The following is a 26,424-nucleotide window of genomic DNA, read 5'->3' on the forward strand; positions in this document are numbered from 1 at the left end:
TTGTCTCTTCTTGAGGAAATACTGAATCCAAACATCTCCGCAAACTCCATTATTTCTTGTTTTTTGTGGTCAGATAATACTTTTCTTGTATTATTTTGGTGCCACCAAATCCTGCTTGGTATACCATAACATGATTATTGAATTCTTTCTTAATTATTGGGACATTTTTTTTGTTAGCATGAGCTAATTCTTCTAAAATACATATTTAAGACTGTATAATTAGTCGGACTTAGACTTATATTTTTTTTTTCTTTCGTACAGATGTTTACGCGTCACGTTTGCTCGAAAATGTTTTTATTAAATATGACCTAAGTTCAAATAGGAAAAATAATAAATTAAGTTTGTTTTTCATATATGATGAAATTTATTGGTATAGTTGTCACGTCATAACTTGTTGGACCCATAGGCTCTACCTAAATGAGTTCTTTTGGTTGAATTCAAATAGGAAGTGTCATCACCATAATACAAAGTTTGGAAATAGTATATTTGTTATTATAAATTTTGATATAGTATCTATATCATCTCAAATATTAAGATCCTTTGCCTATACAATTATTATTATTATTATTATTTATACAAATTTTCAAGCTAATTATTTTTTAGTTATGATTAACACTACTTTGTTTGAGTTCAAGAAGTGTGAGTTAAGTCGGTGGGTGAAGTATTATTCTCCGTCTTTGGGAAGGACACCGAACTGAACAATCTGCACCTAACACGTGGCGATTTCCTCCATGGTTGCGGGGTGGATTGTGAAATGGACGATCGAGATCAAATGGGTATCTGTTCGGGTTTCTCGTGTGGGTATAAATAGCGTTTCCGCATATAATAAAGAGTCTATCATGATGAGAAGACTCCTCGATAATTGAACTAAGAAACCCAAAATGTTTGGGTACTCGACTTATTTCAACCCGAATTGTTGACCCACTTCTATCAAATCCCTTACTGTTAACTGGGCCCACAACGTCGAGTTCTCGTTTGGGGTACGTTGTCATCAGGTGCGTGTTGTAATCAAATGAAAAGGGCCATCAGCGCTCTTGACTCGAGTCTTCCTGCCTGCCTTCTATTTGGCCTTCGCTGCCTTTCCCCTTCCCTCCTACGCTGAGAAGCCATGGAGGGCCTGAGGAAGCTACTGGCGGAGAAGGCGAGGGAGGTGAAGGGGGCAGACGTGCTCAAGGAGAGCGCGACGGAGTTTGTCAAGGAGAAGCTCGCGCAGCTGATCCATGTGTTGCAGGACGCCATCGGGTTCCTGGCGGAGAAGCTGGACCTTGTCTTCCCGCCTGAGACCAGAGCCGAGACGCTGCACCGATGGCTGCACGTTGGCTTAACGGTGGTCCTTCCCGTGGCTGTTGTGCTCCTCTGTCTCTACTGCTGCTGCTGCCGCGGCAACCGCTGCTGCTGCGGCGGCGGCAGCCGCGGCACTGGCCGGATGATGAGGGCGCCCGGGCGGCACGGCGCCGTCATGCCCCGGGCATCCTTCGAGAGCGACCCCCGGGGTTACTTCATCAACCTTCGAGCCAAGAAGGATCTTGTGTTCTAGAAGAACACTACATGATAAATGCATGGGGAGAGAGAGAGAGAGAGAGAGAGTTGTCTTCTAAGTTTGGAGTTGTGTGTGGGCTCAGAGTGTGTCTATGATGTGCGTGCTTCAGATGGAAGTAATAAGCTGTGTTAGATGTCATTTCTTGTTTATCTCTTTGGAGAAATTGTGTTTCAATTGGCAGTATTGAGATCTACCGCTTTGGAGTTGCCTTATGGCATCTATAAGACATGGCCTTTGTTCACTACTTTTCTCCACTTTTGTGGATTAAAGATGTCTCATTTCAAGATGAAGGCTCCTGCAAATCCAATCAATTTCATTGTCGGTAGTGCATGAGTTAGGTTTATTTTATATATATTATGGTGATCATGGTCGACACCTTTACTGGCCAGATAAATTTCCACAGCTATGCATACATCCAAAAGGAAGCCACAACAAGTCTAGCAATCATTAAAGATGAAATGATTTGACGTTCATATATATATATATAATGACATAATCCGTACCTAAATAGTTATACGATCGATTCCTCAACCGGGTTTATACATCTACGTTATATATATATATATATATATATATATATATATATATATATATATATACACACACACACGATCGATTCCTCAACCGGTGATTGACACTTGAGCATTATATGGTTTATACATCTACGTTATATGATCTATACCTCAGACACCACGATACATTGACGCTATGTGAAGGACACCACGAGATCACACCATATTTAATTATACATCCCAACATTTCAACTACATATGACTAACATGATCTCATACCAAGGACATATTTATTTCATATATTGTAAATTCGACATAGCACGACTCTATTAGGATCAAAAGATGTTTGTAATCGTTTTCATCTTCGACATAAATCTATGAGTATAATAATCCAAAAGCCATATTATAGAAAACACTTTCATGTGCTTTCCTATATACATAATATCATATCCTTTTTAGGCATTCAACTCTTAACATTCTTCACATTCTACTAACATCTTATTTATTGAATTGACTTAAGCATCGAAGTAATTTTGTCGGACATGCTTTAAACATAATTTTGTAAGTTTTAACATCCTAAAGGATTTTATATTTCCCTAAACTATTCAAAGATAACGATTGAATTTCACCTCGGTTGAGTCCGAATTAACATCTCAATTAGATAACTAAATTTTTTACATAACACATATATTATTATATTAATTAATCAAATTACTTATGTCATATTTGATATTATCATAATTATCATATCAATACTATTAAACTGTCATTGGCCATTGAAAAATAGTTGAATTCCTAGAAAAACCTTTTTCCTTAATAAATTCCCTAATTTTTAAAAATTCTTGTAAAATACCTCTTGTTGTGTGAAAAAATAATTTTACCATTAGCCCTTGTTGGACCTACCTCTACCTTCGCCCTACATCACCCTTGCACCACCTTCACAAATCCCCGTTGGATCCACCCTCACGCGAGGAAAAAGAGAGTACGGAAACAACAATAGGACATATGGGAGCCAACAAGGTTCAAAGCAATAGCCGTCATCCACTCCTTCCTAGTGCGAGGGCCATAGGCAATCACGATGAGAGCGAGACACGTTCTAATATGAGTTAACAAGATTTGCAAAGACGATGACAACCCTCGCACAAGAGCCATGAACGACAATGCTAATTGCTTGTGCAATGGGCGAGACAATAGACTTGGTGGGGCAAAGGGAAGAAGAGACGATGGCGAAGGCAGCACAAGGGTGGATGCAATTTGAAGATGGATTTAACGAGGGCTAAAGACAAAATTATCATTTACCAAAAAATATTTTATAATTTTTTTAAAAAATTAAGCTGCTATGCGATAATTTCTCAAAAGGCGATTTTTTTTTTCAAAATTTTATCCTTAAAAAATTACACCCCTTTCTTTATCAATAAAGAAAGCAAAAACAAATAGGTTAACCTTTCTTCCCTCTTAAGCCAACTCCAAGCAATTACCTTCAACTCCTGTACATATCTGTGCTATCTCACACTATCATGGAAAACAGAAGCAAGGTAAACGTGTCAGTTCATTTGTAATGATATTATCATCATAAGAATACAGTAAAGATATTTTCATAATAAAGTTATTGAAAAGAAAAAGACTAAATTTGGGCAGGAGTAAACATGGAAGGTGCATTAAGAAAGACATGCTACTTTACAACTCCATTTCATGATTCCTAATCCACTATTAAGATCGATGACAATCTCAATCCAGAACCATGGAGCACAGGCTCAATCTGGTTTGGTCAGTCCCTGCAGCTGCTGTCATCTGTTAGGTGATGTATCTTGTGATTGGAGCTGGTAAGAGAACATATTCCTCTGTAAATCCTAACCCTTGTATCAGTGTTTTGCCTTCAAAGACAAGTGGATTTGGAGAAGTCCATTGAATCTAAGCAATTATTACAACAAAAAACTAAACCTGCTATAGAGTCAGATTGATTTCAACATGGTGTCCATTCATCCATTCACTGAGCAGCACATGCGCACCTCCATATCACACAAAATAAAAAAGATAGCTACAAAAACAAATTGCAGAAGATCTTTAGTGCTGAGGAACTCTAGAGATCTCAAGGCAACAGTACAATTTAGCAAAAAGAAAGCTGCTGGAGTTTACATTGAAGATGTATTCAGTTTGACCACTTTTTTGTGTCATCACTGGTTCAACAAGATCACTAGAGCTAGAAGCTAACTTTAATGGTTCTATTCTTTACAATAACTGGAAGGAGAATCCAGGTGAAATACTTGCATGCCACATCCACAAGGTTCTAAATCAGAAGATAAGGATCGGAACCTCTGATATGACTTAAGACTGCATGAACACATCATCAGTTCTCAATATAGTTCTCCATGGTGCTATAAAGAGTTAGGTGTATCAGGCCGACCAAGTGATGCAGTGTGATAATTGCCATCTTATTTCTGGATGTGATATCAACTCTTTACAGTACATTCCATACTAAGTACCAAAATAGCATGCATCAGTTTTGAACTTGGAATGCTACCTTGATACTGTACAACACCACTTCAAAAGTGGCCGTTCATTTTCTATAACCTACTTGGCTACCTGTTGGATGCTGCAAACTAGGTTGGATCTCTAGCCCTCGAAAAAAAAAAAATCTCCAACAAAATGATGAAACATGTCTCACCAACTGGAGCACCATCAGGTGCCAAGTATTATTGGCAGATGATCTCTTTACTGCTTCAACATCTGAAAATTCAATTCTAAGTTCATCAAAGATGTACAAAATTAGAAGCTCCAAGCTCAAGGTTCCAAGAAAGCATGGTTTAAGATGAAGCATTGCTTTGAAACGTAAAGGACTTCAAACATGAATGCCTACAATGTAGCAGATGATTCATATGCTTTAAGCGGCATCACAGGCTTTAAAGAAAGCAAAAGAATTGGTAAATTGAGAGAAACACCACATTCACCTTGGAACTATTTTACCCTAGTCAACCAAATATTTGTTTTCAATTTATAACCCTAAAAAACACATTAATCCATTAACTTGGCATACCTAAACTATGCACGCCATGATTCCCATTCTTGAGCATTTGATGCAGCCCCTGGTGATATCAATCTCGATTAAGTTGTCACCGATTTCTGATACGATCTCCATCAGTCCATGTTGCCTCAGTACTGGCTCAAGCAAAAGATTTGTCAGTAACCCTCTAATTATATCTGGCAGTGGCTTCAACCATGCTTTTGACACCTCAGGCACAACAAAATGATCATCTGGGAGTATAATCTCAATGAGGTTTTCATCATCTGATATTGAACCTTCAAAGCTTTCCTTCAAGCAGCAAGCATCCTCAAGCAAAGACTCATCAGAAGATTTCGAGCATCGCAATGTGGTTTGACTTAAATTCTCTTGTGCATTTTTGCCACTGGAACTCAAAGCATCTACCGATAGAAGCCCACTTGTTAACTCCCCCTCCAGACCTTCATACTTCAGTGATGGATTTTCTGACCCACTGACTGCTTCATCATTGTGATATGCGACAAATTCTTCCATGGATGCCTTCTGATCCGCAAAAACTACATCTGGTGGCAGAGCAGCAGCAGCTTCTGATGGCTTCTCCTTGAAGCAAGCCTTGCCAATTTGGCCGAGAAGTGGAAAAAAGGTGGATAGTACCAGCAGTAACAAGGTAAGCAACGTTGAAGTCAAATGATTACTGCAATAACTCCAATAGATCAGTAGGAGGAGACAGAGTGCAATGGCTAATCCACTATGTTTGGGGGAACAAGGAGATGCCATTTGAAGAACAGATGGTTCCAGCATGATGAGTAGTACACTAACTAGGCACTCAATTTAGTTGGATCATGACGAGGAACATCTTAAAGAAAATAGTGAGCAACTTGAATAAACAACTAGAAAAAGTGAAGGTTAATGGGGCAGCAATTGACTCTTCTTTTCTTTAGCTACTCCGGAAGCTTGGAGTATGAGAATAACTCAGATACGTGCAAAGAAGGAAGAAGTTCATGCACCTAATCTTCGGAACCATTGAGGAAAAGCAAGCTACTAAGAACAGGAGAAAACATTGGAGAAGATATAAATCTTGGCCTGAAACAGTAAGGAGATCTGATAAGAAGAGTCTATTTAACAAAAACTTCTTGCATAGGAAAAATCCAAATATGTGATTAAAAAGGAAGAGCTTCAAGCGTTTTTCCTACTGAAACAAAGAATGGCTGGCAAGGCTTTCACACCCCATCACGTTCCCACTCATCTTTAAGGAATATATTACTTGCTCTCTTTCCCTATTTGTTTTCCCCCACATATATATCTTCTCTAATAGCACCAAATAAGTGGTACCACTGTACAAACTACTGCAGCCATGAATGGCACTTCCAACCTAAAGCTCCACTAGGGAAATCTAAAGAAAAAGTAAGCACAAAGGTTCAAAAGTTATATTTTCTTTTTCCAAATTTGAGGAAATCATTCAACAAAAACAATGTGTTTTTATCTCAGTTGTGAATACAGATGAAAAAAAAACAAACCTGTTATGAACTTAATTTCTTTGTTCTTAGATTAAAAGACTATCGACCTTATATATATACACATGCATACCATATTATAAATTTATAAACCAAGAAGCCAACATATAACGAACTTACCTGCCTTCTTCATGAATCCGTCAACTGATCATATCATTCCTACTTGAATAAAACATCATTTAAGGTTATCTAAGAAAACTAAACTAGCTTGGAGTCTAATGCAAGTAGTTAACTTAGAGAATGAAGCACAGTGAAAGGGGTAAGTAATATATTTTTGTATCTCTCATATAATATTCCCAGCTAAAATAAGTTATCTGGAATCAATGACCTTGTCTGCCGTTTTTGCTGCTAATGATGGCCTCAGACATGCCTTTTTCTTTATCCTGCCATGATGCATGAGTGCTCAGTCTAATCAATTCATATCTCACACACTTGAGTGGTGGAGGTCCATTCTAGATCATTTATCCATGTTTGCATACCATTTGTCCTTGATTTTTTTTCTCTTTTGAACTTTTGGAAGGCCATGTTCAACTTTTTATCTTCTTTTGATCCAATCCAAATGCCTCCCCAAATAATTTCATTAACAGAGTTTCGAGTTTCTTCAGCTTCAAATGCAAGCATTAGAGGTGAAACCATGGCCCTTGTCCAACAAGATCAGGTTTTGAAGCTTCGAGATGAAATCATTATCTTGAGACAGCCAGCTCCAAGAAGAGGAATCAACAGCTATAAATGATCTGAAACGAACAGAGGCGATGGCGCTGTGAAGTTGCATCAGCGACTCAACAGTTGCGGATGCCGATGAGACCGACCTACAGAACTCAGTAGGAAACATTGAAAACCCAGAATCGAGAGAGAGAGAGAGAGACAAAAGGATCAAAAGCAAGTCTTCCATCACCTCCAGGCGAGAGGGGACGTTCTGTGCGGCAGCGAGGACTGCGGCAAGAGGGTTTTGGAGCGGACCGCAGCGGATCTCCCAGGCGGCATCACCGCAGACGTACAAGGCGACGGTATCTCCGACCTCTAAACCCTGGAGTGCCGTTGTAGTGTTCTCCATTGTGAGTCTTTTTGTGACTTGTTTACGTGCATTACTTTTGGCAATCCCCCACCGCCCAACAATCGCCTTTAATATTTTTTTAATAAGACCTATCTATTTCTCATAATCATTTAATTGATTCGGGATATGATCTTCTGGATCTTCGGGTCGTTGGGTCATAACTTAATGTTTTAAATTCTAAAAATATTAAATTAATTTAATAAATATTAAAAATTATTTTTCATCTTTTCTTCTTCGATCTTCGTATCATCATAATTGATTATCTTTCTTTTTTCCATCGACGATAAAAGATGCTTTGACGATTGCAAGAAAAAGAAAAACGATTATATGAAATAATTTGTTAAAATTAAATGATAAATTAATAATATTTATGTCGATTTAGGGAGAAATATCCTAAGAATATTAAAAGTTATAAATAATAAAAACATATCTACCAAAGTTGAAAATGACAAACTTACTTTAATAGTCAAACAATAGTCAACTAACATAGTTTAACATAGTTTATCTATCAATGACTATTTTGTATTTGTTTTATGAATGCAACTTTAACCTAACAAACTTGTCCATATATATATATATATATATATATTGTGTGTATATATATTCTATAACTTACAACGTACATGAATCTCACAACTATATTGTTCTAATAAAATTTTGAAAATATTTTCAATATAAATTTTTATTCTGTTATATAAATATATTAACATTATATATAAAACCATGAAAACCACAAAATTTATGACAGAATTTGTACAGTAGTGGGAGCCAACATTTTATCAGAAATGACTGCAGATCTACTAATGTATATCATCTAAACAATAGAGCTGTGCAGAACATAAACCAGCAATCCAAAACTATTACTAGTCGTGCAGGAAGTAACAGAAGCAGAAGCACCTTCCACAGTCACTGAACCACGGTGGTCTCAAGTGGCACAGAACTTTCGACTTCTTTGGTTTCTGAAGTCCTCTGTGCAACACTCTTTGACATTCCAAACATCTGAAACATATACAAGAAAATAAGTTGCAGACAAATTCATGACCTCTCCGAGGGATAGTGTTCTCCTACTGACCTTTTGGATAGTCTTTTTAAAGCAAGATTTGTGCTCATCCATAGAGGCATTAATGAATTCGTCCATATGGTCTCTCAGATCCTCCAAAAAGCTAGCTTCCTCCGATTTCTTCTTTCGGCATGAGGCCATGGCTTGATCAACTGACCGCGGCTTTTCGGATTGAGGTTTTTGTGCTTCCATTTTGTGTGGAAAATTTCTCTGCAGACTAGGCATGTCATTGTAATGTACAGTGTTTAAAACATTTAAAAGCAGACAGTATAATTAAATGGAATCTTCCTCTATCATTTTTTTTTTTTGCATAAAACACATAATTCAGCTGAATGAGATCAGGATCAGAGTTAAAGCAACATTAACAATCATATAGAAATGTTTAGACTCCTAGAAACTACTACTACACTCTTTTGCTGGTCTCCGTACAATAAGATACAGCTCATAAGAAACATAATAGAAGTGAAAAGATAATCTTGTTCTCATTCTGTTGAGCAAAAGAAAATGAATTATCAAAACCGGTGAACAGATCTGCAGACCTAAAAGTTGTTGACAAAGGTGAGCCATATAAAACATCATGTTCATCTACAATTGTTCAATGAATAAATTCTCATTGTAGTTTAAGTCCTGTGGTGTTAAGTTATGACAGCATAAAATGCATGAAACATACATTGGACCAATCACATTCATGCTGACACATGCCGAGCTCCTCTTCATCATCTCCACTATGGGTGAGACAAGGTACATCATACAAATGCATACCATCTCCAAAATCTTGATTAGCTTTATTTATACTTCTTTTGGAATGGATCATCAATGCTGAATTGACATTATTAATTACCACTAAATAAATTCATAGTGACTATTTGAACCACTGTATGAATAATTAGAGTTATAAACAACCATATAATTAGTCAATAATGACATAACTTTCACACAAAGCAATGAAGCATTACAAAATGTATTTTTCTTGTTGTTAAAAGTAACTATTAATAGGTGCAATGTTAAAGCCAGAGTGACATATTAAAGGGTAACAACCTAAACCTACACACCATGTGGGTTAAGCCCCCCACAGAATATTTAGAACATGCTTCTTAGAAATAGATAATAACTTATACACTATCTGAAATCATAGCAGACATGCAATATGAGGCTATTCTTGCACAAAATACAAACAGTAAAAATATAATACAAATCATTATAGTCAAAAGCAAAAGCACAGGGCGCTAAAAGGCACCAAAGTGTGAAAATGCTTGAGGTTCCGAGAGAAGCGAGACACCATTGGATATTAAAATTTAAAAAATATATCATGATTGATAAATATGATTATTAAAATAAAAATAACACATCAAATTCATTTAAAGTACGAAACTACAGTATTCACATCTAATAACAAAAATGACAAAACAAAACAAAAGTCACATCGCTTTTGCGGTTGTGGGTTGCTATCGGTTGGAAGGGGAAGAGGGAGGAGGAGGAAGGAAAGGGGGCTGTGGTCTGGGAGGGGAGAAGCAGGGGATGACACAGGCGGCGGCGAGGCAAAGAAGAGGGGAGGGAGAGGGCTGCAGCGAATAGGGGAAGAGGATGGCGGCGGGCGCGGGCGCGGAGGCTGTGGCGAAGGAGAGGAAGAGGGGAGGCAGGGAAATACGGCGGCGGACGCACGCGATCCATCGGAAAGAAACAGTAATGTCCCAAGAACAAATTAGGCTTGGATATATAGTTAAACTTCACTTTTTTTCTGCAGGAATTCAGAGATAAGCATCACAAATTTGGGGAAAATGGAAGCAGGTAATCAAGAATCATGACAAGAACAGATTATAATTGTCAGATCATATATATGAACGAAGTTTAAGGTAATACAAAGAGATAAAATAAGAGGCAACAACCCTAGAAATTCACAATCCGCAACGACGACACTAATAAAGATCGAAACGAAGGTAAAGATGGAACGAAGTTTAAGGCAATACAAAGAGATGAGATCGAGAGGAAACAACCCTAGAAATTCACAATCCGCAACGACGACACTAATGAAGATCGAAACGAAGGTAAAGATGGAGAGGGAGATGCGAACCTAATTTGAGAGAACGGAAGCAGATGGACGAAGAACGCAGCGTTGTGTCCTTGGGGTTTTATAGCAGACGCGGATCCGTCAGTTTTGGCATGCCCCTATAATCTTGAGAAAGGGGGCCGAAAAAGACGGGGCGGATCGCATTCTTTGCATATCCTAACTGATAGATCTACGGGTCGGATACTTGGAAGTCCGAACCAACCCAAACTTTTATATATTTTCTTAAGGGCATATTTGTCCCCTTTGATATATATATATATATATATATATACCTCCAAGTATTTATAGACATATATTACTCGCTGATATCCATTCAACAAATCCGAAAAATTAACTACTATTGGCTCATAATTATCACTGAATTAATTATTGTTATTTTTCAGCAATTATTTGACCCATTATATTTGTCAATAATTTGTATACCAACAATCAACTCACAGAGATTTAACTACAATGATACTATATATTTTTTATTTTGCAGGAATATAAATTGCTAGGCTTAAACTTAGAGGGGGTAAATAAGAAGGTCACTAACCTTAGAGGAATACACAGTTTTACTCTGTTGATAATAGAAGATTATATGTTAAGTAGAAGCATTGCAAGCTAATTATTCCTATTTAGAAGATGGTTTCTTGGATATGCATACTTGAGATTAAAACTAGTAAAGGCCTAAAAATATGCTTCTTAAGAAACTGTTGTCGATGTTTGATGGGATGATAGTGATGGTTGAAATAGATGGAGAGGATAAGGACAAGGCATGGATATCAGAAAACATTCACATTATTCTTTAAGAAGATTAAGACATTAGGAGATATGCATATAGATCACAGTTTATGTTATGAAATGAATATACTTTGGTTTGGATTAAACAAAGCAGGGGAATACTTTAACAAAAAAATTAAACACAGAAGAGTTGTCAGTGATCAGCATGCTTTCTTCTCAAAGAGACCGTCAGGACGTGAGAAAACAGAACAAAGAGGTGTATAGATGAGAAATGCACAGAGCATAGTGTTTACAAGGGATGATCGAGAAAGATAAAAAAGGATTTAATGAACCACTTACGAATGACAATTAACAAAACAAAGGATTAAATTAGCACTATGCAAACAGGGGAGCATGGAAATAAGTCAATTCTCTGAAAGAAGGCCAAACTTGTGTGCAATATGCATTGTCTGCAGCAGAGTGTAACTCAGAAATGTGAAATTATATTAAATAACTATCAAATATACAAAGAAAAATGCATGCCCAGGAAAACTTGCATGGACATGGTGTGCCTGTTCAGACAAATAATGCCGACATCACCAACATATGAAACAGTTGGACATTTCACAAGAACTGGAACTAAATTACTAGTGCAAGACATCATGCCGCTTTCAGCATGGTAAGCACAGAAGCAAAATAATGTTCGATGGTATCACCAGTATCGTGGCACAACCAGTTTCAAAAATGTGTTAGCAGTGTACGTATCTATGATGTGCTCGGGATTGGTCGATCCCGTTCCACAATAGCTGAGTGCATGCCATTATGCTGCTTTCAGCATGGTAGACACCAGAAGCAAAATAATATACAACAGTATTCTATTATCATGGCAAACCCTATTCCAAAAATGTGCTGGCAGTGTAGGTATCTGCAGTGTTTTCTGGATAGATTGAAATCAGCTGATTCGAAGTGGAATCAGCTGCTGTCAATGTGATCTCCCCCAAGAAATCAGGCATCTACAGGAAGTTGGCCGGAAAATGCTAGATCTAGGCTGGACCCTGGAGATCAGCTAGAATTGACCAGAATCAGATAAATTTTCTTAAAACTTGGCAATCTGGCTGATTTAATCAAATATAGAGAGAGAGTCTATTGCAGCAGGAATTAGCAGGTATGCCCAGTGTAAATGATGGATGATGGTGATCTTGAGGAGATGAGAATAGCTATAAGAGTAAGTAGAAGATCCTTATCGAGGACATCAGGAGATAACCATCAGTTCTTGTACAGTCATTCAGCTTCAATACATATTGGATATCTTCAAAGGGCGATTGGAAGCAGAAACAAAATTAAGGTTTCACAAAGTGCCAATGTATAAATAAGCAGTGATTCGTAGAGTCAGGGATGTATTTGTCACATGCTACTAAAAACAGAAATCAATGCATCCGAAGTTAAAGACTGTGCCACAAGAGCTCATGATAGAGATATGGTTTCATCATAGTCATATTCCCTTCCATACAGCTGATAATTCTTATTGTCAAGATATAAGGAACATCATTAAAAACAAAGGCCAAGGGGTTTATATCCTTACTGGCAGAGATCTAGAGGACACAGTATGATTTATTATAGTCGATGAGATCAAAGTTTGGGTGGGAACAGATCATAAAATACCAGGACAAGATGGGTTGTAATCTAAGATTTGATGCATAGATTCCTTATGTCTCACGAGAACTGTATTTTTTAAGTCAGTAATTGAAAACATAAACAAGCAAAATATATTTATGGTGAGAACAGAGTTGTTCAGATAGTTACTGATAAGAGATCACATTTCAAAGCAGCTGGTAAATCCCCTCAATTCATGCATGCTTTTAAATAAACATATTTATGGTGATTTATGATTCCTTGATGACCAGCCCGTCTAATTAATTAAACAACAAAATAACTCAAACCGTATCAAGAAATGAAAGAGATTATGTTAATATATGAGAAGCATTTCTGACAGAATATAAATTGCTATGAAATTTATATTCACATCACTTCAGGAGAATAAAAAGGAGCAAAGTGATAAAAGAAAACGCCAAGATAAGATAACAAACCCCAAAGGAATTCCTTGTTGCGAATGTGCAGATAAGGAAAAGCCTGAAAAGCAAAAGATTTCAACATGATTAAATGAAAAGTATCCATTTAATCATCATATAATCGATCACGGCTCGAGGGGGGAAAACAAAGGGAAGAGATTGGAGAACGGTACTGGGGGTTCTTCGCCGTGATGATGACCCTCGGAGAGGTTATAGATCGAGAGCATACGTTATCTTCTCCCATTTCGCGGTCTCGTCTGCAAGGATCACAACAACTAAGCATAAATTACGACACCGAAACACAAAGAGAAACAAATCCCCAGCTCACGACGGTGGTCGAACAGATCAAAACCTAATCGAAACGGAAAGAGAAAACGAGAGAGTGACAACGCTACGGGCGTCATCGTGAGCGGAGGCTGAGAAGCTCCGCTAGGTTGGGGCGACGGCGCGTCCATTCGCTCCTCGGCGAGGAAGAAGCGAAGCCGATCGGAGGCCGAATCTCGCGCCATGGTTGGTTGCGAGGTATAAGCCAACGGGTTATCTTTATCCTTTGCAAAAACCCGAATCCGCTATCCGAACCCAAACCCGACCCGAATACGATGGACGAAATGATATCTCAGCCATGTCACAGGATAGTAATCATACCCGTTTGTGATTCGAGACTACGACTGGGGCCCATTTAGACGGGATGGAACATCCACTCACAATGCGTGTGAGTTACACAGGTAACGTAGACGTAGAACCGTGACTCGCTGTGTTTGGTGTCAACTATAGACAGCATTTTGTATTATTTCATTAATGTGTTATCTTACGTTCATATTATCTAAATCTATAATGGTTCATTTTTATTTTATTTTTAAGGCATTAGATTATTTGATACGTATATTATTTTATATTCTAATAATTGTATTAAGTCTATCAATCCTTATAAGTCGGATGAACAGTTTATTGTATGGTTAGGGATGGATAAATAATTTATTTTGATATGACTGGAAGCCTCTTAATTAGCCCTATAAGGTTAATTTGATACATCAAATTTTGATTCCTTTATGTCAATTAATACAAATCTACAATTATGTTTAGTAAATATTATGACCGACGTTAGAACATTACGATTTTATTATTGTCTTACGATCAGCTGAAATTATTTTGTTGGTTCTTTTTTTTTTTACATAACTTCAAGTTTTTTTAATTATTTTAATTTTCATGAATAAGTCTACACAACAATAATAAAATCGTAAGTCTTAACTATTTAGGGTTTCATGAATAAGTCTCTTATTAGAAAAAAATTACTTCGAGTTCATTAGCCTCAATCAGAAAGTAAACAAGCTGACATCTTCCATAAGGTACAGTCAAAGAAACAAAATTAATTTCAAAGACTAAATCCATACATTAATAATTATTTAGTTGATAGTATCAGTAGATACATTATGTCTAACCTAAAACTATACTGAGAAAAAGTGATGCTTTACTGAAATGAAGAAGTGGTCTTACAAAATGGATTTCAAAGCAGTCTTGTGATTGTATTATTCTCATCTTTTGTGCATTCTTCCTTCCTGTGTATTGGTTAGAAGATTAGAGTTTGACAAACTCTGCATTGGTAGAAAACTCATGAATTAGTCATTCATTTCTATTAATAGAATAAAATGTAATCTTCATTACAATGAGAAATATGATAATTCTTTTTTTATCATCTAATTTATTGACTTAAATACCTTATCATTGATGATAATTTTTTCTATCGAAAAAACTGATATGTAGGATATGAAAATAGAGATGAATGGAAGATTAATCTCACATTGCTAATATTTAAAATAGTTGAATGGCATGTAATAAATTTGACTCAACTAAACAGCTCAGATTTTTTAAATACATTGATGTCAAGTAACATGAATGTTAACCTTATCAATTCCACTCAAAATCAAATTATAAATCCCTGAATAAAAAAAAATTCAACATAGGAGTAAAACCAATTAATTAATTTTTATCTAAATTAGCTAAAATTAAGAAGATGTCATTCTGAATCCAAGAAATGCTTCGAGTTGCTGTCAGTGGCTGAACTGGGGTTTTATTATGCAGACAATAAGTTCTGTCAAGTGATCATGTCTATGAGATTGGATTAATACTTTTGGCTGCATCTGTCTGATTAGAGCATGTACTGGGAAAAATCTTTCTCTAAACCTTGATAGTGCTGCAAAACTATTAGCCTTCTTGTAATGGTTTGGAATCAAAGAAATGGATTCTGATGTTCCTTGACAAGCCTGCTATCAGGAAAGTTTGATTGGGTTACCACAAATCCCAAAAGCTTAAGCTATTAGAAGAACACCAAAACTCTATTAAACTTTTAACATCATATTCTCTATGATTGTGAGGATTATTGATTCCATTTGTGTTTTCTTTATATATCTTGCAAAGTGTACAGTTTATAAATTTAGCAGTGGCACCACAAACTCCTTTTTGTTTTGCAGGTACAATTTGCATAGGTTTTTGTTTGAGCAAAAAAGAAGCAAAATGTCTTCAGATTTAGGAGTCCTTCTCACCATCAGAAATATAAAATATCAGCAGTAAACATAATGGGGTTACCAAATAGGCTGCAATCTTCAGCAAGTCTTCAGTCTCCTTTGAGATCACACCAATTCTAGACCAGTCCCCACTGTACCTGATCCAGTGCATCACAGTATCAGTTTTGGAAGTAGAATGCTGGATTAACCACAGGAGATTAGATTACAGTAAATGGCAGCTAAAACTTTGTGCAGTGTACAGAGATATGCAGTGAAGGAAACTTATTCTTCCATAGCAAGTGATTACTTGAATTGCTATGTTGAATACAAGATCTTCCTTTTGTATAGGGAGTAGACAACAATTACGGATGAAGGTGTAATCATAAGCACTTGAAACAAGACATAACATAATTTAGGAACACTACACAAATGAGGGCAACCCAATCTCTGCCTCTGCTTCTTGATTCATCAACCGGATGTTCTAAACTTGCTGGATACTTGGTCATCATTTTGAGGTTCTCATGTATATTACCACAGCTAATTTGGATACTATACTCTGAATTGCAGACAAGCATTTAGCCTACCATGTTCCAAAAATTCTGTCTTGATGGAGCACATCTATTGGACTTGTGATGGCATTAATTAGCTTGGGCTAATTATATTGATGATTGCAGACATTATTTATATATAAATAAATCTAATTGTTATTGATTGGGAAACTAAAGAAAAAGTTTCAATATCCTACAAGCAATTAGTTCTATTCAGGGGAAGAAAGAAAAAAGGCAGCAGAAGAAGGAATATATATTGTGAAACATTCCAATTATATTCAGGAAAAGGTCACTTCACCTCATTATCATATCTCACAAGAGCTGCAAGTCTCAAAGCTTTATAATCTTTGGTATGGGAAAATACTTCACAATCAATTTGATATGGAGGAGGAACACAAAAAACATATGCATGCCAAAGATATGTTTTTTTTTTTTTCCATCAATCAGTTCATTCACTACAAAGATGTATCAAAAGACAAATTATGTCAGGAATCACCAATGAACATAGAGGCTTTGGTGAAGCATTAATCATCATCATTTTCAGTGGAATTCATTATCAATTAGAAAATAATGAAATTTCCTGACACCAATCAGTGGAATCCATAAACTCATCCTTGTTGTACAAGTTGCTCAAGCAAAACACACACCAGTATGAACTACGGTGTTAAGGCTTACCCAGCATCAAGGAATCCCAGTCCAAATAGGACAACAGCAGATCTGGCAAGAACAGCTTTGGATGCCCTCAGGGAGAAGGTTGTTTCTCCTGCTTGGGAGTCTCCTCCAATGTTCTCTTTCTTCGCCCGTGCAGGTTTGAGTAGCCTCCGGTTACTGCTGCATGGGAGCAGGTGGGGAAACCACCTGAAACGAGGGGCAAAGCTCTTCCCCGACGCTATCATGCTTCCCTTGTCCTGCAGAGGATTGAGCTCAGCGGTGGGGATCGGCAGACCCGACGACAAAAAAGAACGCGAGCAGCCACTCAAGACTCGGATAACGTTTCGGTACGTGTTGTGTTCTTTTGGTGCTTCCAGAAACAAGACGCAGAAGTGTTTTTTGTTTTTGTTTCCAAGAACAAAGTTAATTACCCACGACTTATATATATATATATATATATATATATATATTCTATTAAAATATAAAATTTATATCTTAAAAAAAAATTGAAGTGATAACGATGAAGTTCAAACCAAAAACGTTTCGATGATTTGTTAAGAGTCTTTCTCAACTAAGCTAGTCAGTACTATATAAGATGTTTCGATCCCTTAATTTTCGATAAGTAGATTTGATAATAAAAAATATTATAGATAATATTATAAAAACTATTTTTATAGTACAATAAAAAAAATGACAAAGATAAAGAGAAATGAATATAATAATATTTTTCTCTTTTTCATCTTGATAATGAGAAATACTTCAATACATTTGGGAAAAAAAATCATATATTTTGATAAAACAAATAAAGATCTTAATTGCCACGATCCTGAACAAAAATCTTTATGCTGATAGCTATGAAAGATCAAATTCTTTGCATTACAACACTCATGCATTAATCTCAAATGTTATTGCCAATGAATGTTTGGATTCAAAAATTGTATCATCAGTATTTTCTACTAGTGATTGGCACTAACACCAATCAACCAACAAAATTCTCAACAGCACTATCATGAACTAATTGTGGTTTTTCATTTTTAAGCGCAACTCACACTTGCATCAGAATTTAATTTATTTTGTCCTCGAAATATAACATTAGAATTTATATCTCTCAATGTATGGATTGGATCTAAATTATATCGAGGTTTCAGCATCTATCTCGAAATATCCCAATTAATCTCATGTCAAAAATAGGTATATTAATGTTATTCCATAAATTTTGGATAGTATAATCATGTGTACCAATTATGAGTTTTCCATTGATTACTAATTCATCAATTTTATTTGACCTAAATCATTAATCAAATTATTTAAACTAAAATTAATAATTATATATTTATCAAACATTTATAAGTCAATCTTAGTCTTATCTATTTTGGACGTGAGACTAATCATGTTGTTATAATGATGATTACTTAGAGTTTTACAATGCAAAGCATGCAAATAGGAAATAGAAAAAGCTTAAAGGGATTGGATGCAAAATATTTGGATCTGTTTAGAGGTAATAACAAAGATAAGAGTAACAAAGTTCTTGTTTTTGGATAGCAATAGTAGTAGCTTAAATATCCCAAATTGGTAGAGAATGGTCCAAGTAGAGACATATTTGGGAGTTTCTCTAGCAAATTCTTACAATATCACAAGACAATAATTGCAGGTGCATGTGATGAATTACTGTGTCGAAGGCACAGGATGTGAAGTTCTACATGTATGTGAGCTGCAACATACAGATTCATAGTGGTGTACATATGTATATGTTGGATATCCCATATATGGTTCCAAGGTGTGTAACTCCATGATGCAATAAGCTCTAAGTAGAACCAATGGAAGGAAAAGAGAGGAGTTCATAGAGGTTCATGAAAGATCCACCTTTGAATCATAGCCAAGCATTGCTTTGGCCTGTACTCTGGAGCTGTGTGACCACCACCCTACACAAAATAAATATATAAATCACCAAAAAATAAAGAGCAAGACAGATATGCATGCAACATAACCTCCCTATTTATCTTAAATTTGTTCTCCTAGCCCAAAAAACAAAAAAATTATGGTTTTGATTAACTCGCCTTCACAGTAGCAAATGTCAAATTGTTGGCATATTTCATTGTATACCTAGTAAACAAAGATCATGGTAATCAGAATGAGAATGTTGCGGTATTGTTATAGGAGAAATCTTTGAACCAATCTTTGACACTGTCACAAAGCTCACCCAGCAACTTGGCCTTCTACATGCCAAGATCTCCAATCATCCACAAGCGAGAAGTTGAGAGATTTTATCCATGCCTTTGTGCCCACAAATGGTATGTAGAGGTCGTGATCACCGCTGTATGTGAAGATGCCACAAGAAACAGTGAGATGCTGTTAAGTGCAACATCACATTTGCATTGATCGGTATCAACACTGTATTAAGTATTACCTGTACACCAAAGCACGGAAGCCTCTGGTTGTAAGGTTGAGATGATACTCTAAGTTACTTTTGAGTCCCTTTGCATATGGCAAATCACTGTTGCACCTCTGCCATTCTTCGACTGTTCCCTGCATCATCATCAATTTTTTAGTCTTATGTTTAAGCAGAAGAATGAGTTAATATTGAAGAAATCAGGATAGCGTAAAGCTGCGGCTGCTGCCCAAGATATTTTACTCCTTGTTAAGGGATGAGCACTTAAGTCTATTATTGATAGGGGAAATATTCTCAACCAATAACAGTACGTGGCTGCTTGATTGACATAAATAAGACAAAGCCTGCCCCTTTGGTCCGCCCACATAGACATAAGTCCAAAAGAGATGGTTTTGGATTGTTCCCTCAAAAAATATTATATATGATATTCCCCTCCTTTTTACCTAGTACAAAAAGCTATCTTCGGCATAATAATCGAGGTAGAAAACCTTTTTACTATTTTCACCCATCCACCTCGGGCCTCACTTGAGTGCCAGAGGGACCAAGTCGGGAAATCCACACCTGAACTCAGTCTTTGTGCAAGTCATCCACATGAGCACATCCACCTCAAGTCGAGAGAATTCCATAGATCCCTTGGTGGCCACCTCATCACTCTTATGCACACGGACCTGAACCACATAAGGTTGACTTGGACGTCACCGATTTTTCTCCTAACAATTACTAAACCCGAAGCTGCTGCCCCTATGAAGTTTATTCCTTTTGCCTGGCTAGGTGCCAAAACTGGATTTTGCATTTAGGGACTGCAATGCATTCAAGTTCTACAAGAGAAGCATTCTTTCTGTTTGCAGAATCTACTCTGGCCCAGGTGGCCTTCTTGACTGTCTCTCAACTTGGAAAGTTGTCCATTGTTCCTAAGCAGCTTTCAAGTTTAGCTGTTTGTACTCTGTAGCTATATGGATGCAAATATGGTTGGGAAGAAACAATTTGGTGTTCACAATAGGACTTGCAGCAATGTCAATTTTCACAGCTCCCGGTCAACTAATCAAGTTTATTACAGAAAGAAGAAATCTTTTTTGTTGCTTAAATTAACCAGGCATGATACTTGCTCCTCTTGTTTTCTTTCTTTTTATCTCTATTCTCTCTTTCCTTTTTCTCTTTTGTAATTCCTACTATGTTTTTTATAATAAAAACTATTAGGTTGTTCCACCAATTTTTTATAATAGATCTTTCTTTTTCTCTGCATCTTCGTTCTCCCTTTTTTTTGAACTTTTGAGAAGCTTTATTCTCCAGTGTGTTATCCTCCTCATGTCCTTACATAGAAATGCAATAATCTTACAGTAACAGCTTCAATGTGGCACATTTTTTTTCCATTCTCATTTTATATATTTAAAGAACTAATTTACTTCTGGTAATAAAAAAGAATTTCAATCAAGAATGCATTTGAACCAAGCCATTGCTCAATCTTCTGAAACTTTCTTGTTCTCATTATATATATGAAGGGTTTGGAAGAGCGTACCTTCTTGATATGGAGAGCCTGTCTCACAGCATTGCTATTTGCCCAATAGTAGGACAGAAAATAAGCATAACCCTGTAATAAGAGATTGTTGATGTGTAAGCAAAAAGGCTTGAAGATATAAGAAAAACAAAAAAATTATTAGACGTATGGCAGATGTGTGTCCATATGAAGGATGACTATCTACATCCAACTGATTGCTAATATGTGCGAAAAAGCTGTTAGTACATTAATGGGCTGCACAGCACTCTCAAGTGCACAGGCTATGAATGAGTGATAAAACCCTAAGACTTTATTTAAGAAAATAAATAGGGATTTGATCGCTTCGAGGGGATCAACCTCCAAGTTGACCAAAGGCTTTGAATTATATGTAATTACTTGAGAAAATTAACCAAAGGCATTACATATATATAGAGTGATTAATCCTTAGCCAACTAGGACTAGGATTTCTAACAAAAATAAAAATAACAATTCCTAATTTGCTATATGAAAGGACTCCTAACATAATTAGGAAAAACTAAATAGGAGATTAAAAATTAATATTAAATCCCTAAAATTAAAGACTCCTAAAATTAAGGAATCCTAACAATGAGAGAGATACAGACTTGAGTTGGAGGACTAGTACTCACTCTGCAGTTTAGCTCAGGAACAGGTGGTGGCTTAAGTAGATCCATATTCTCCTTCAGGGATCTTCTATCTAGAATCATATCCTTTGGCTTCGGTGATGCCAAAGCACATTTTGGTTCCAAAATATGATTCTCATAGATCTCTGAACAAAACTGCCGGCAGAATACACCAATTTAACATAATTTTTGCCATTCAAACAATTAAGGTACATAAAAAACCTCACGTTCTCAAAAGTCTCAAGACACGATGCACATTGCACAGTGGTTGGATTTCGATGGTCTTGCCCTTTGCAACTTCTTTGTATCATCTGAAAAGAAACAATTTGCTGTAAGATGTTCCTCTTGAACATTTACATCTGGCTTGTGCCTAATCAGAGTGAGATTACCTCAAAGACACCATCTGATATAATTCCCACACCATGAGCATAAGGCACTCGAGAATTCTCATCAAAATTTTCACCTGTGACTGGGTTGCCAATTAGGTAACCCTGAAAGTGGCCAAATAAGAGAGTTGTTACTAAAATCTTTTGTTCCTCCTTTCTTTCTGAACAAAAAAGTAAGAAGGACACCATGAAAGGGTATGAAAGCAGCTACAGCAGCAAGACCATATATGTCCAGAATTTGTGAATTAATGAATCTGCTCTCGAGCAAAACCATCGTTCAATGTGCAATGAGTAATGGCTATGCTTTCAAAAATTAATTAGGATTCTGTACATTCCCTGAGAAACTAGAAAAGATGATTGAAATGGAAAAGAACATTAATGAATTATGTAAGTTACAGAATTCTTCTGAAATGAAACCTCATTTAGTTAAAGTTTCATTCAGCGATATATTCATATCCCTTTAAAAGCTAAAACAATGATCAATAAAGAAAAAACAGCAATTTTTGTAGACCAATGCAAAGAAAATTACCTTAAGATTTAGTTGCTTGTTTCCAACTTTGGTACCTGGGTTTTAAGAGGATTGCATCAGTAAAGCATAATTAACTTTCAGACATTCATTCACAGATCACACTTCTACACACTCAGCCACCCACATGCTTACCTGAGCGCTTGCAAACACACATAGAGACATTGTCCTTTAGTTATGTTCTTGTAGGCATACATATATGTCTTCATCGATTGCTCTATGTCCATAGCAATGTATTGAATCTTTTACGGTTAAATATCATTTACAAAGTAAGCCAGTTTTACCTTAGAAATTATACCACTGTATACAAGGTTTTGAGACCAATAAATAGATCAACTGTGTGAGATGACAGATACGATAAATTTTATGTAACTATTTAGATCTAGATAGGTATTGGCTAGAGTTTGCTCATCCAAATTAGCAGGAAATCTCTTCACTTTGCTTGACGTGAAAAGATAAAAAGTGAAATGACAACCTATAAAATAAATGATGCATTATTATCTTGTGCTTGGTTTCGATACTTTTTTTAATAATAAATTTGAAATTCCCTTTCATTTTGACAAAAATCTTGTCGCCTCTTGTCTCATCTGTGGATTAGTTTGGTCTAACATGACTTGGAGTTCTCTCACAAATGGACTGATATAACAAAATCTTAAATCTTTCTTTTACTGAAGCTAGTTTTCATCCTAGATGCCTATCCACTTTAGGAAACAGAAGTTATGAGAAGATTGCAGAAAAGCTATTTCAGAGAAGCTATTCAATGGATTTCATTTATTCGAATACCACAGACTTGCCCAAGCTTGTGCTATGAAAACAAACTTCTTATTCCAGAAAAACTGCAGACAAGAAGTTGAATTGAAGTTACCTTCGGATACGAGGTGAGTGACGATGGGAACAATCTTTCCACCATATGAATCTCCGGATATGTAGAGAGGGTTGGAGAGGAACTGTGGGTGATCAATAAACCACTACACAAAGAATTTGGGGTATAATTGTAAGGCAACACAATTTTTTTCTAAAATCTGAATTGTGTTCAGAATACACTCATGAATCAGGATATGAATCAAATAATTAATCATCTCACCTTTATGAGAAACTTATAAACATGTTCCGACCAAGACATGTCATTGGCATTATAACCTTCGTAACGACGTGAAAATGAGAACCCTGACCCAACCGGAGAGTCTAGAAAGATCATGTTGGCAACCTGAACATGGTTTTGCAGCAAAAAGAGATTTACATAAGTGAATACAGAGAAATGAGTAGTAGCAGAGTACATCACAAAGAAAATAATGATATACAAATCTAGAAACATAAAACAATTCTTCTAAATAAACAAAGACGATAACCATATTCGAAAAGACAAGCAGAATCACATCTGATATACCAAGAAAAGGCATTTCTCACCTTTGTCCAAGAATACGGATGATATACCAAGTTTGGCAAGCTTCCATTGTACTCCGCAGGTACAAACTTCAGAGGACCTATGTTGGACACATGATGAACTTATCACACGTATCTATCTTTCAACAAGTTGCAGCCTGAACTTAGTAACAATACAATAAAAGGTGGCATAAAATGCTAAAATATGGTGAGAACAATGGGAAATATAAATAGGACGACTTAGAACAATGATGAAATGTTATCTGAAAATATGGCCTCGATAATGCTTTTCATATGAACATATAGCTCTCCGAGTTAAAAGAATAGAACTCAGATATTAAGGGTTTAGGGGTTAACATGGGACTTATCACACTAGCGTTTCACCTTTCTTCCTTCGTTCCGACCATCCATGGTGATGCGTAAGCTTAATCGATCCTCTCAATCTGTTAAGTTTAGCCTAATTGGTGGTGCCAAATTCTTTTTTGAAGATCTATTATCTGACCCTGTTCATGAGAATAATGAATGATGAACAACCGCAATGAACATGTCACATTGATTCGTCCAGTAAATGTCCATTTATTTCGTTCAGCTCTGAGAAGGTGGAGGTAAAGAGGAGAACTTGTGAGATGAGGCTACGAAACGTCAGACGCACCAACTTCGAAGACCAATCCACTCAGGGCAGAGCACCTGGGACCGCCGTTGAGCCAAAGGAGGAGGGGGTCCTCGCTCGGCCGGCCCTCCGACGGGATGAAGTAGTAGAAGAGCTCCGCGCCGTTCACCTCGTCCACTTCCACGTACCTACAGCAGCAAGAAGCAGCACAGCATTCATGGAGACCGATCGCATACAGCTACGTGCCGGTGAGGAAGAGGCAGATAACAGAGTCGGTCGTACCCTGTCTCCAAATGGAAGGGAAGGGGGCCGCGGAATCCGGGCAGGTGGGTGACGGTGGAAGCGGAGAGAGCAGGCGAGGGCGCAGAGAGGACCACGGAGAGGAGGAAGAGGAACAGTTGTGCAACCGCAATCCATGTTGGTTGTGGCTCACGGGATCGATGGCCGAGGCGGGCAGAGCTCGCCATTCTTCCGGACTGATTTGCTCAAAGCGGCCAACACCATGGCGATATATAGGCCCTGGACATGTGGCGCGGGACCCGTTCGTGACCCACCTACGTGTGTCCACCTCAAAACGTGCAAAAGACCACGTCCGTTCGTGGCCGAAGCTAATCCACATGACGTGGGTGCTCTCCATCCACCTCGCTCGTCCACAGGGAATTGAAACCTGCGGCCTTCCTTGCTCGTGCAATCTTAACTCCAACCATGGCAGTCACTCCCCTGTCTTAGCAAGCTGACAGTTCCATTACCCCATTCATGGCTCTCAAAATTGGAGCTCTGTCTACAATGAACAGGCAATTTCCCAGCTCTGCTGCAGCTTCACTTGTTCTTCCAAGACCTGTCACCAAGTCAGTGTACAGAAATGACATCGGAAGAAGAGGGCTATTGACCTTGCTCATATCCACAGCAACTGTTCCTGAAGTCACAGATCCAAAGAAGGCTCTTCTCCAAGGTATCGCTCATGCTTGTTTGCATCTATCTTTCAAGCTGTCACTGATCCATTGTGTCTGTTGCCAGAGTACCTGAAGAGATCCAAGGAGAACAAGGCCAAGAATGACAAAGAGGTTATCATTTTCATCCCTTGCTTACACACTGCAAACAAGCTTTTAGGTTTCAGAAATCTATGAGCTGGGAGTTGATAGGTTTCCGTTTTCTCAGAGGCTGGATGACTACTACAAGAGGAACTACAAGGATTACTTCGAGTTCATAGAAGGTTCATTGAAAGACAAGAACGAGGAGCTGTTATCTGAGTCAGAGAAAGACATAATCAAGTGGCTTCAGAAGAACAGGAAATGAAATGCTGGTTAATCAGTATCAGTGATGCAAACTCTGAATTCAATTGTTAAATTCCTTGCAAAGTATGCTAATTATAATGAACGCCTACTCTTGGTACTGTGCATTTAGTCAATGATCAGAATGCAGTGATTTTTCCTGAACTATATGTTAAATTACTTCAATATGAACAGATGATTCCTTCCTCTGAGTATTTGAACCACTAAATCATGTGTGTGTCATGTGGATTGGTCAAATCCATCTCAGTTTTGTGACCCCAAATCTGATTCATTGAGATCTGTTCATGTATTCTTTGTTTATTGAACCCCAATTGTGGGTTCATTGACACTCTGATCATTGATGTAACTAAGTAGAGGAGAGGAGTCTGTCAGATGAAGACGCAGAGAAGAGTGTTCTCTTAAAGGTTTGTGTAAGTGCAAGTGTTGCATATTAGATCAAGTCATTAGTGTTTGGCTTTGACTTCTATGTTGGCAGATATTATAAG

The 26,424-nt window shown here is 37.1% G+C and overlaps 4 protein-coding genes and 1 long non-coding RNA gene across 19 annotated transcripts; 2 read left to right on the forward strand and 3 right to left on the reverse strand.

Annotated features, from left to right (window-relative positions):
- Positions 1-1,065: 1,065 nt before the first annotated feature.
- LOC135609147 (uncharacterized) lies at positions 1,066-1,781 on the forward strand. The gene has a single exon (XM_065102241.1). The coding sequence runs from the start codon at positions 1,109-1,111 to the stop codon at positions 1,535-1,537; it is 429 nt and encodes a 142-aa protein (XP_064958313.1). The 5' UTR covers positions 1,066-1,108; the 3' UTR covers positions 1,538-1,781.
- Positions 1,782-3,658: 1,877 nt separating this feature from the next.
- Positions 3,659-8,246, reverse strand: LOC135610464 (uncharacterized). Of its 2 annotated transcripts, XR_010486138.1 has the most exons (3): positions 7,460-7,905; positions 5,087-7,373; positions 3,659-4,779 (listed from the first exon to the last, which is right to left on the reverse strand). It is a non-coding gene; the product is annotated as an uncharacterized LOC135610464 (long non-coding RNA). The 2 variants fall into 2 exon arrangements; XR_010486137.1 differs by lacking the exon at positions 3,659-4,779 and having other exon boundaries at positions 4,870-7,373; positions 7,460-8,246.
- Positions 8,247-8,334: 88 nt separating this feature from the next.
- On the reverse strand, positions 8,335-17,539 carry LOC103975457 (uncharacterized). Of its 12 annotated transcripts, XM_018828559.2 has the most exons (7): positions 17,242-17,305; positions 16,101-16,176; positions 15,012-15,109; positions 13,691-13,774; positions 13,536-13,578; positions 8,691-8,888; positions 8,335-8,617 (listed from the first exon to the last, which is right to left on the reverse strand). In XM_018828559.2, the coding sequence occupies exons 4-7, from the start codon at positions 13,759-13,761 to the stop codon at positions 8,525-8,527; spliced, it is 405 nt and encodes a 134-aa protein (XP_018684104.1). In that variant the 5' UTR covers positions 13,762-13,774; positions 15,012-15,109; positions 16,101-16,176; positions 17,242-17,305; the 3' UTR covers positions 8,335-8,524. The 12 variants fall into 12 exon arrangements, with proteins under 12 accessions (XP_018684104.1, XP_064961061.1, XP_064961063.1 ...); XM_065104989.1 differs by lacking the exon at positions 17,242-17,305 and having other exon boundaries at positions 15,012-15,073; positions 16,101-16,170; XM_065104991.1 differs by lacking the exons at positions 13,536-13,578; positions 13,691-13,774.
- A 1,189-nt stretch (positions 17,540-18,728) lies between these two features.
- LOC135610462 (serine carboxypeptidase-like 18) lies at positions 18,729-25,143 on the reverse strand. Of its 3 annotated transcripts, XM_065104986.1 has the most exons (14): positions 24,930-25,143; positions 24,690-24,835; positions 24,062-24,138; positions 23,739-23,861; positions 23,520-23,622; positions 22,658-22,692; positions 22,132-22,233; positions 21,970-22,053; positions 21,749-21,898; positions 21,123-21,194; positions 19,625-19,743; positions 19,418-19,531; positions 19,275-19,320; positions 18,729-19,139 (listed from the first exon to the last, which is right to left on the reverse strand). In XM_065104986.1, the coding sequence occupies exons 1-14, from the start codon at positions 25,112-25,114 to the stop codon at positions 19,056-19,058; spliced, it is 1,440 nt and encodes a 479-aa protein (XP_064961058.1). In that variant the 5' UTR covers positions 25,115-25,143; the 3' UTR covers positions 18,729-19,055. The 3 variants fall into 3 exon arrangements, 2 of the variants coding, with proteins under 2 accessions (XP_064961058.1, XP_064961059.1); XR_010486136.1 differs by lacking the exon at positions 19,275-19,320 and having other exon boundaries at positions 19,321-19,531; XM_065104987.1 differs by lacking the exon at positions 19,275-19,320.
- Positions 25,144-25,296: 153 nt separating this feature from the next.
- Positions 25,297-26,130, forward strand: LOC103975427 (uncharacterized). Its single transcript, XM_009390392.3, has 3 exons — positions 25,297-25,599; positions 25,665-25,711; positions 25,806-26,130. The coding sequence occupies exons 1-3, from the start codon at positions 25,404-25,406 to the stop codon at positions 25,941-25,943; spliced, it is 381 nt and encodes a 126-aa protein (XP_009388667.2). The 5' UTR covers positions 25,297-25,403; the 3' UTR covers positions 25,944-26,130.
- The last annotated feature ends 294 nt before the right edge of the window (positions 26,131-26,424 follow it).

The sequence above is a fragment of the Musa acuminata genome, chromosome BXJ2-4, assembly GCF_036884655.1.
Source record: "Musa acuminata AAA Group cultivar baxijiao chromosome BXJ2-4, Cavendish_Baxijiao_AAA, whole genome shotgun sequence".
In the NCBI taxonomy this organism is placed as follows: Eukaryota; Viridiplantae; Streptophyta; class Magnoliopsida; order Zingiberales; family Musaceae; genus Musa; species Musa acuminata.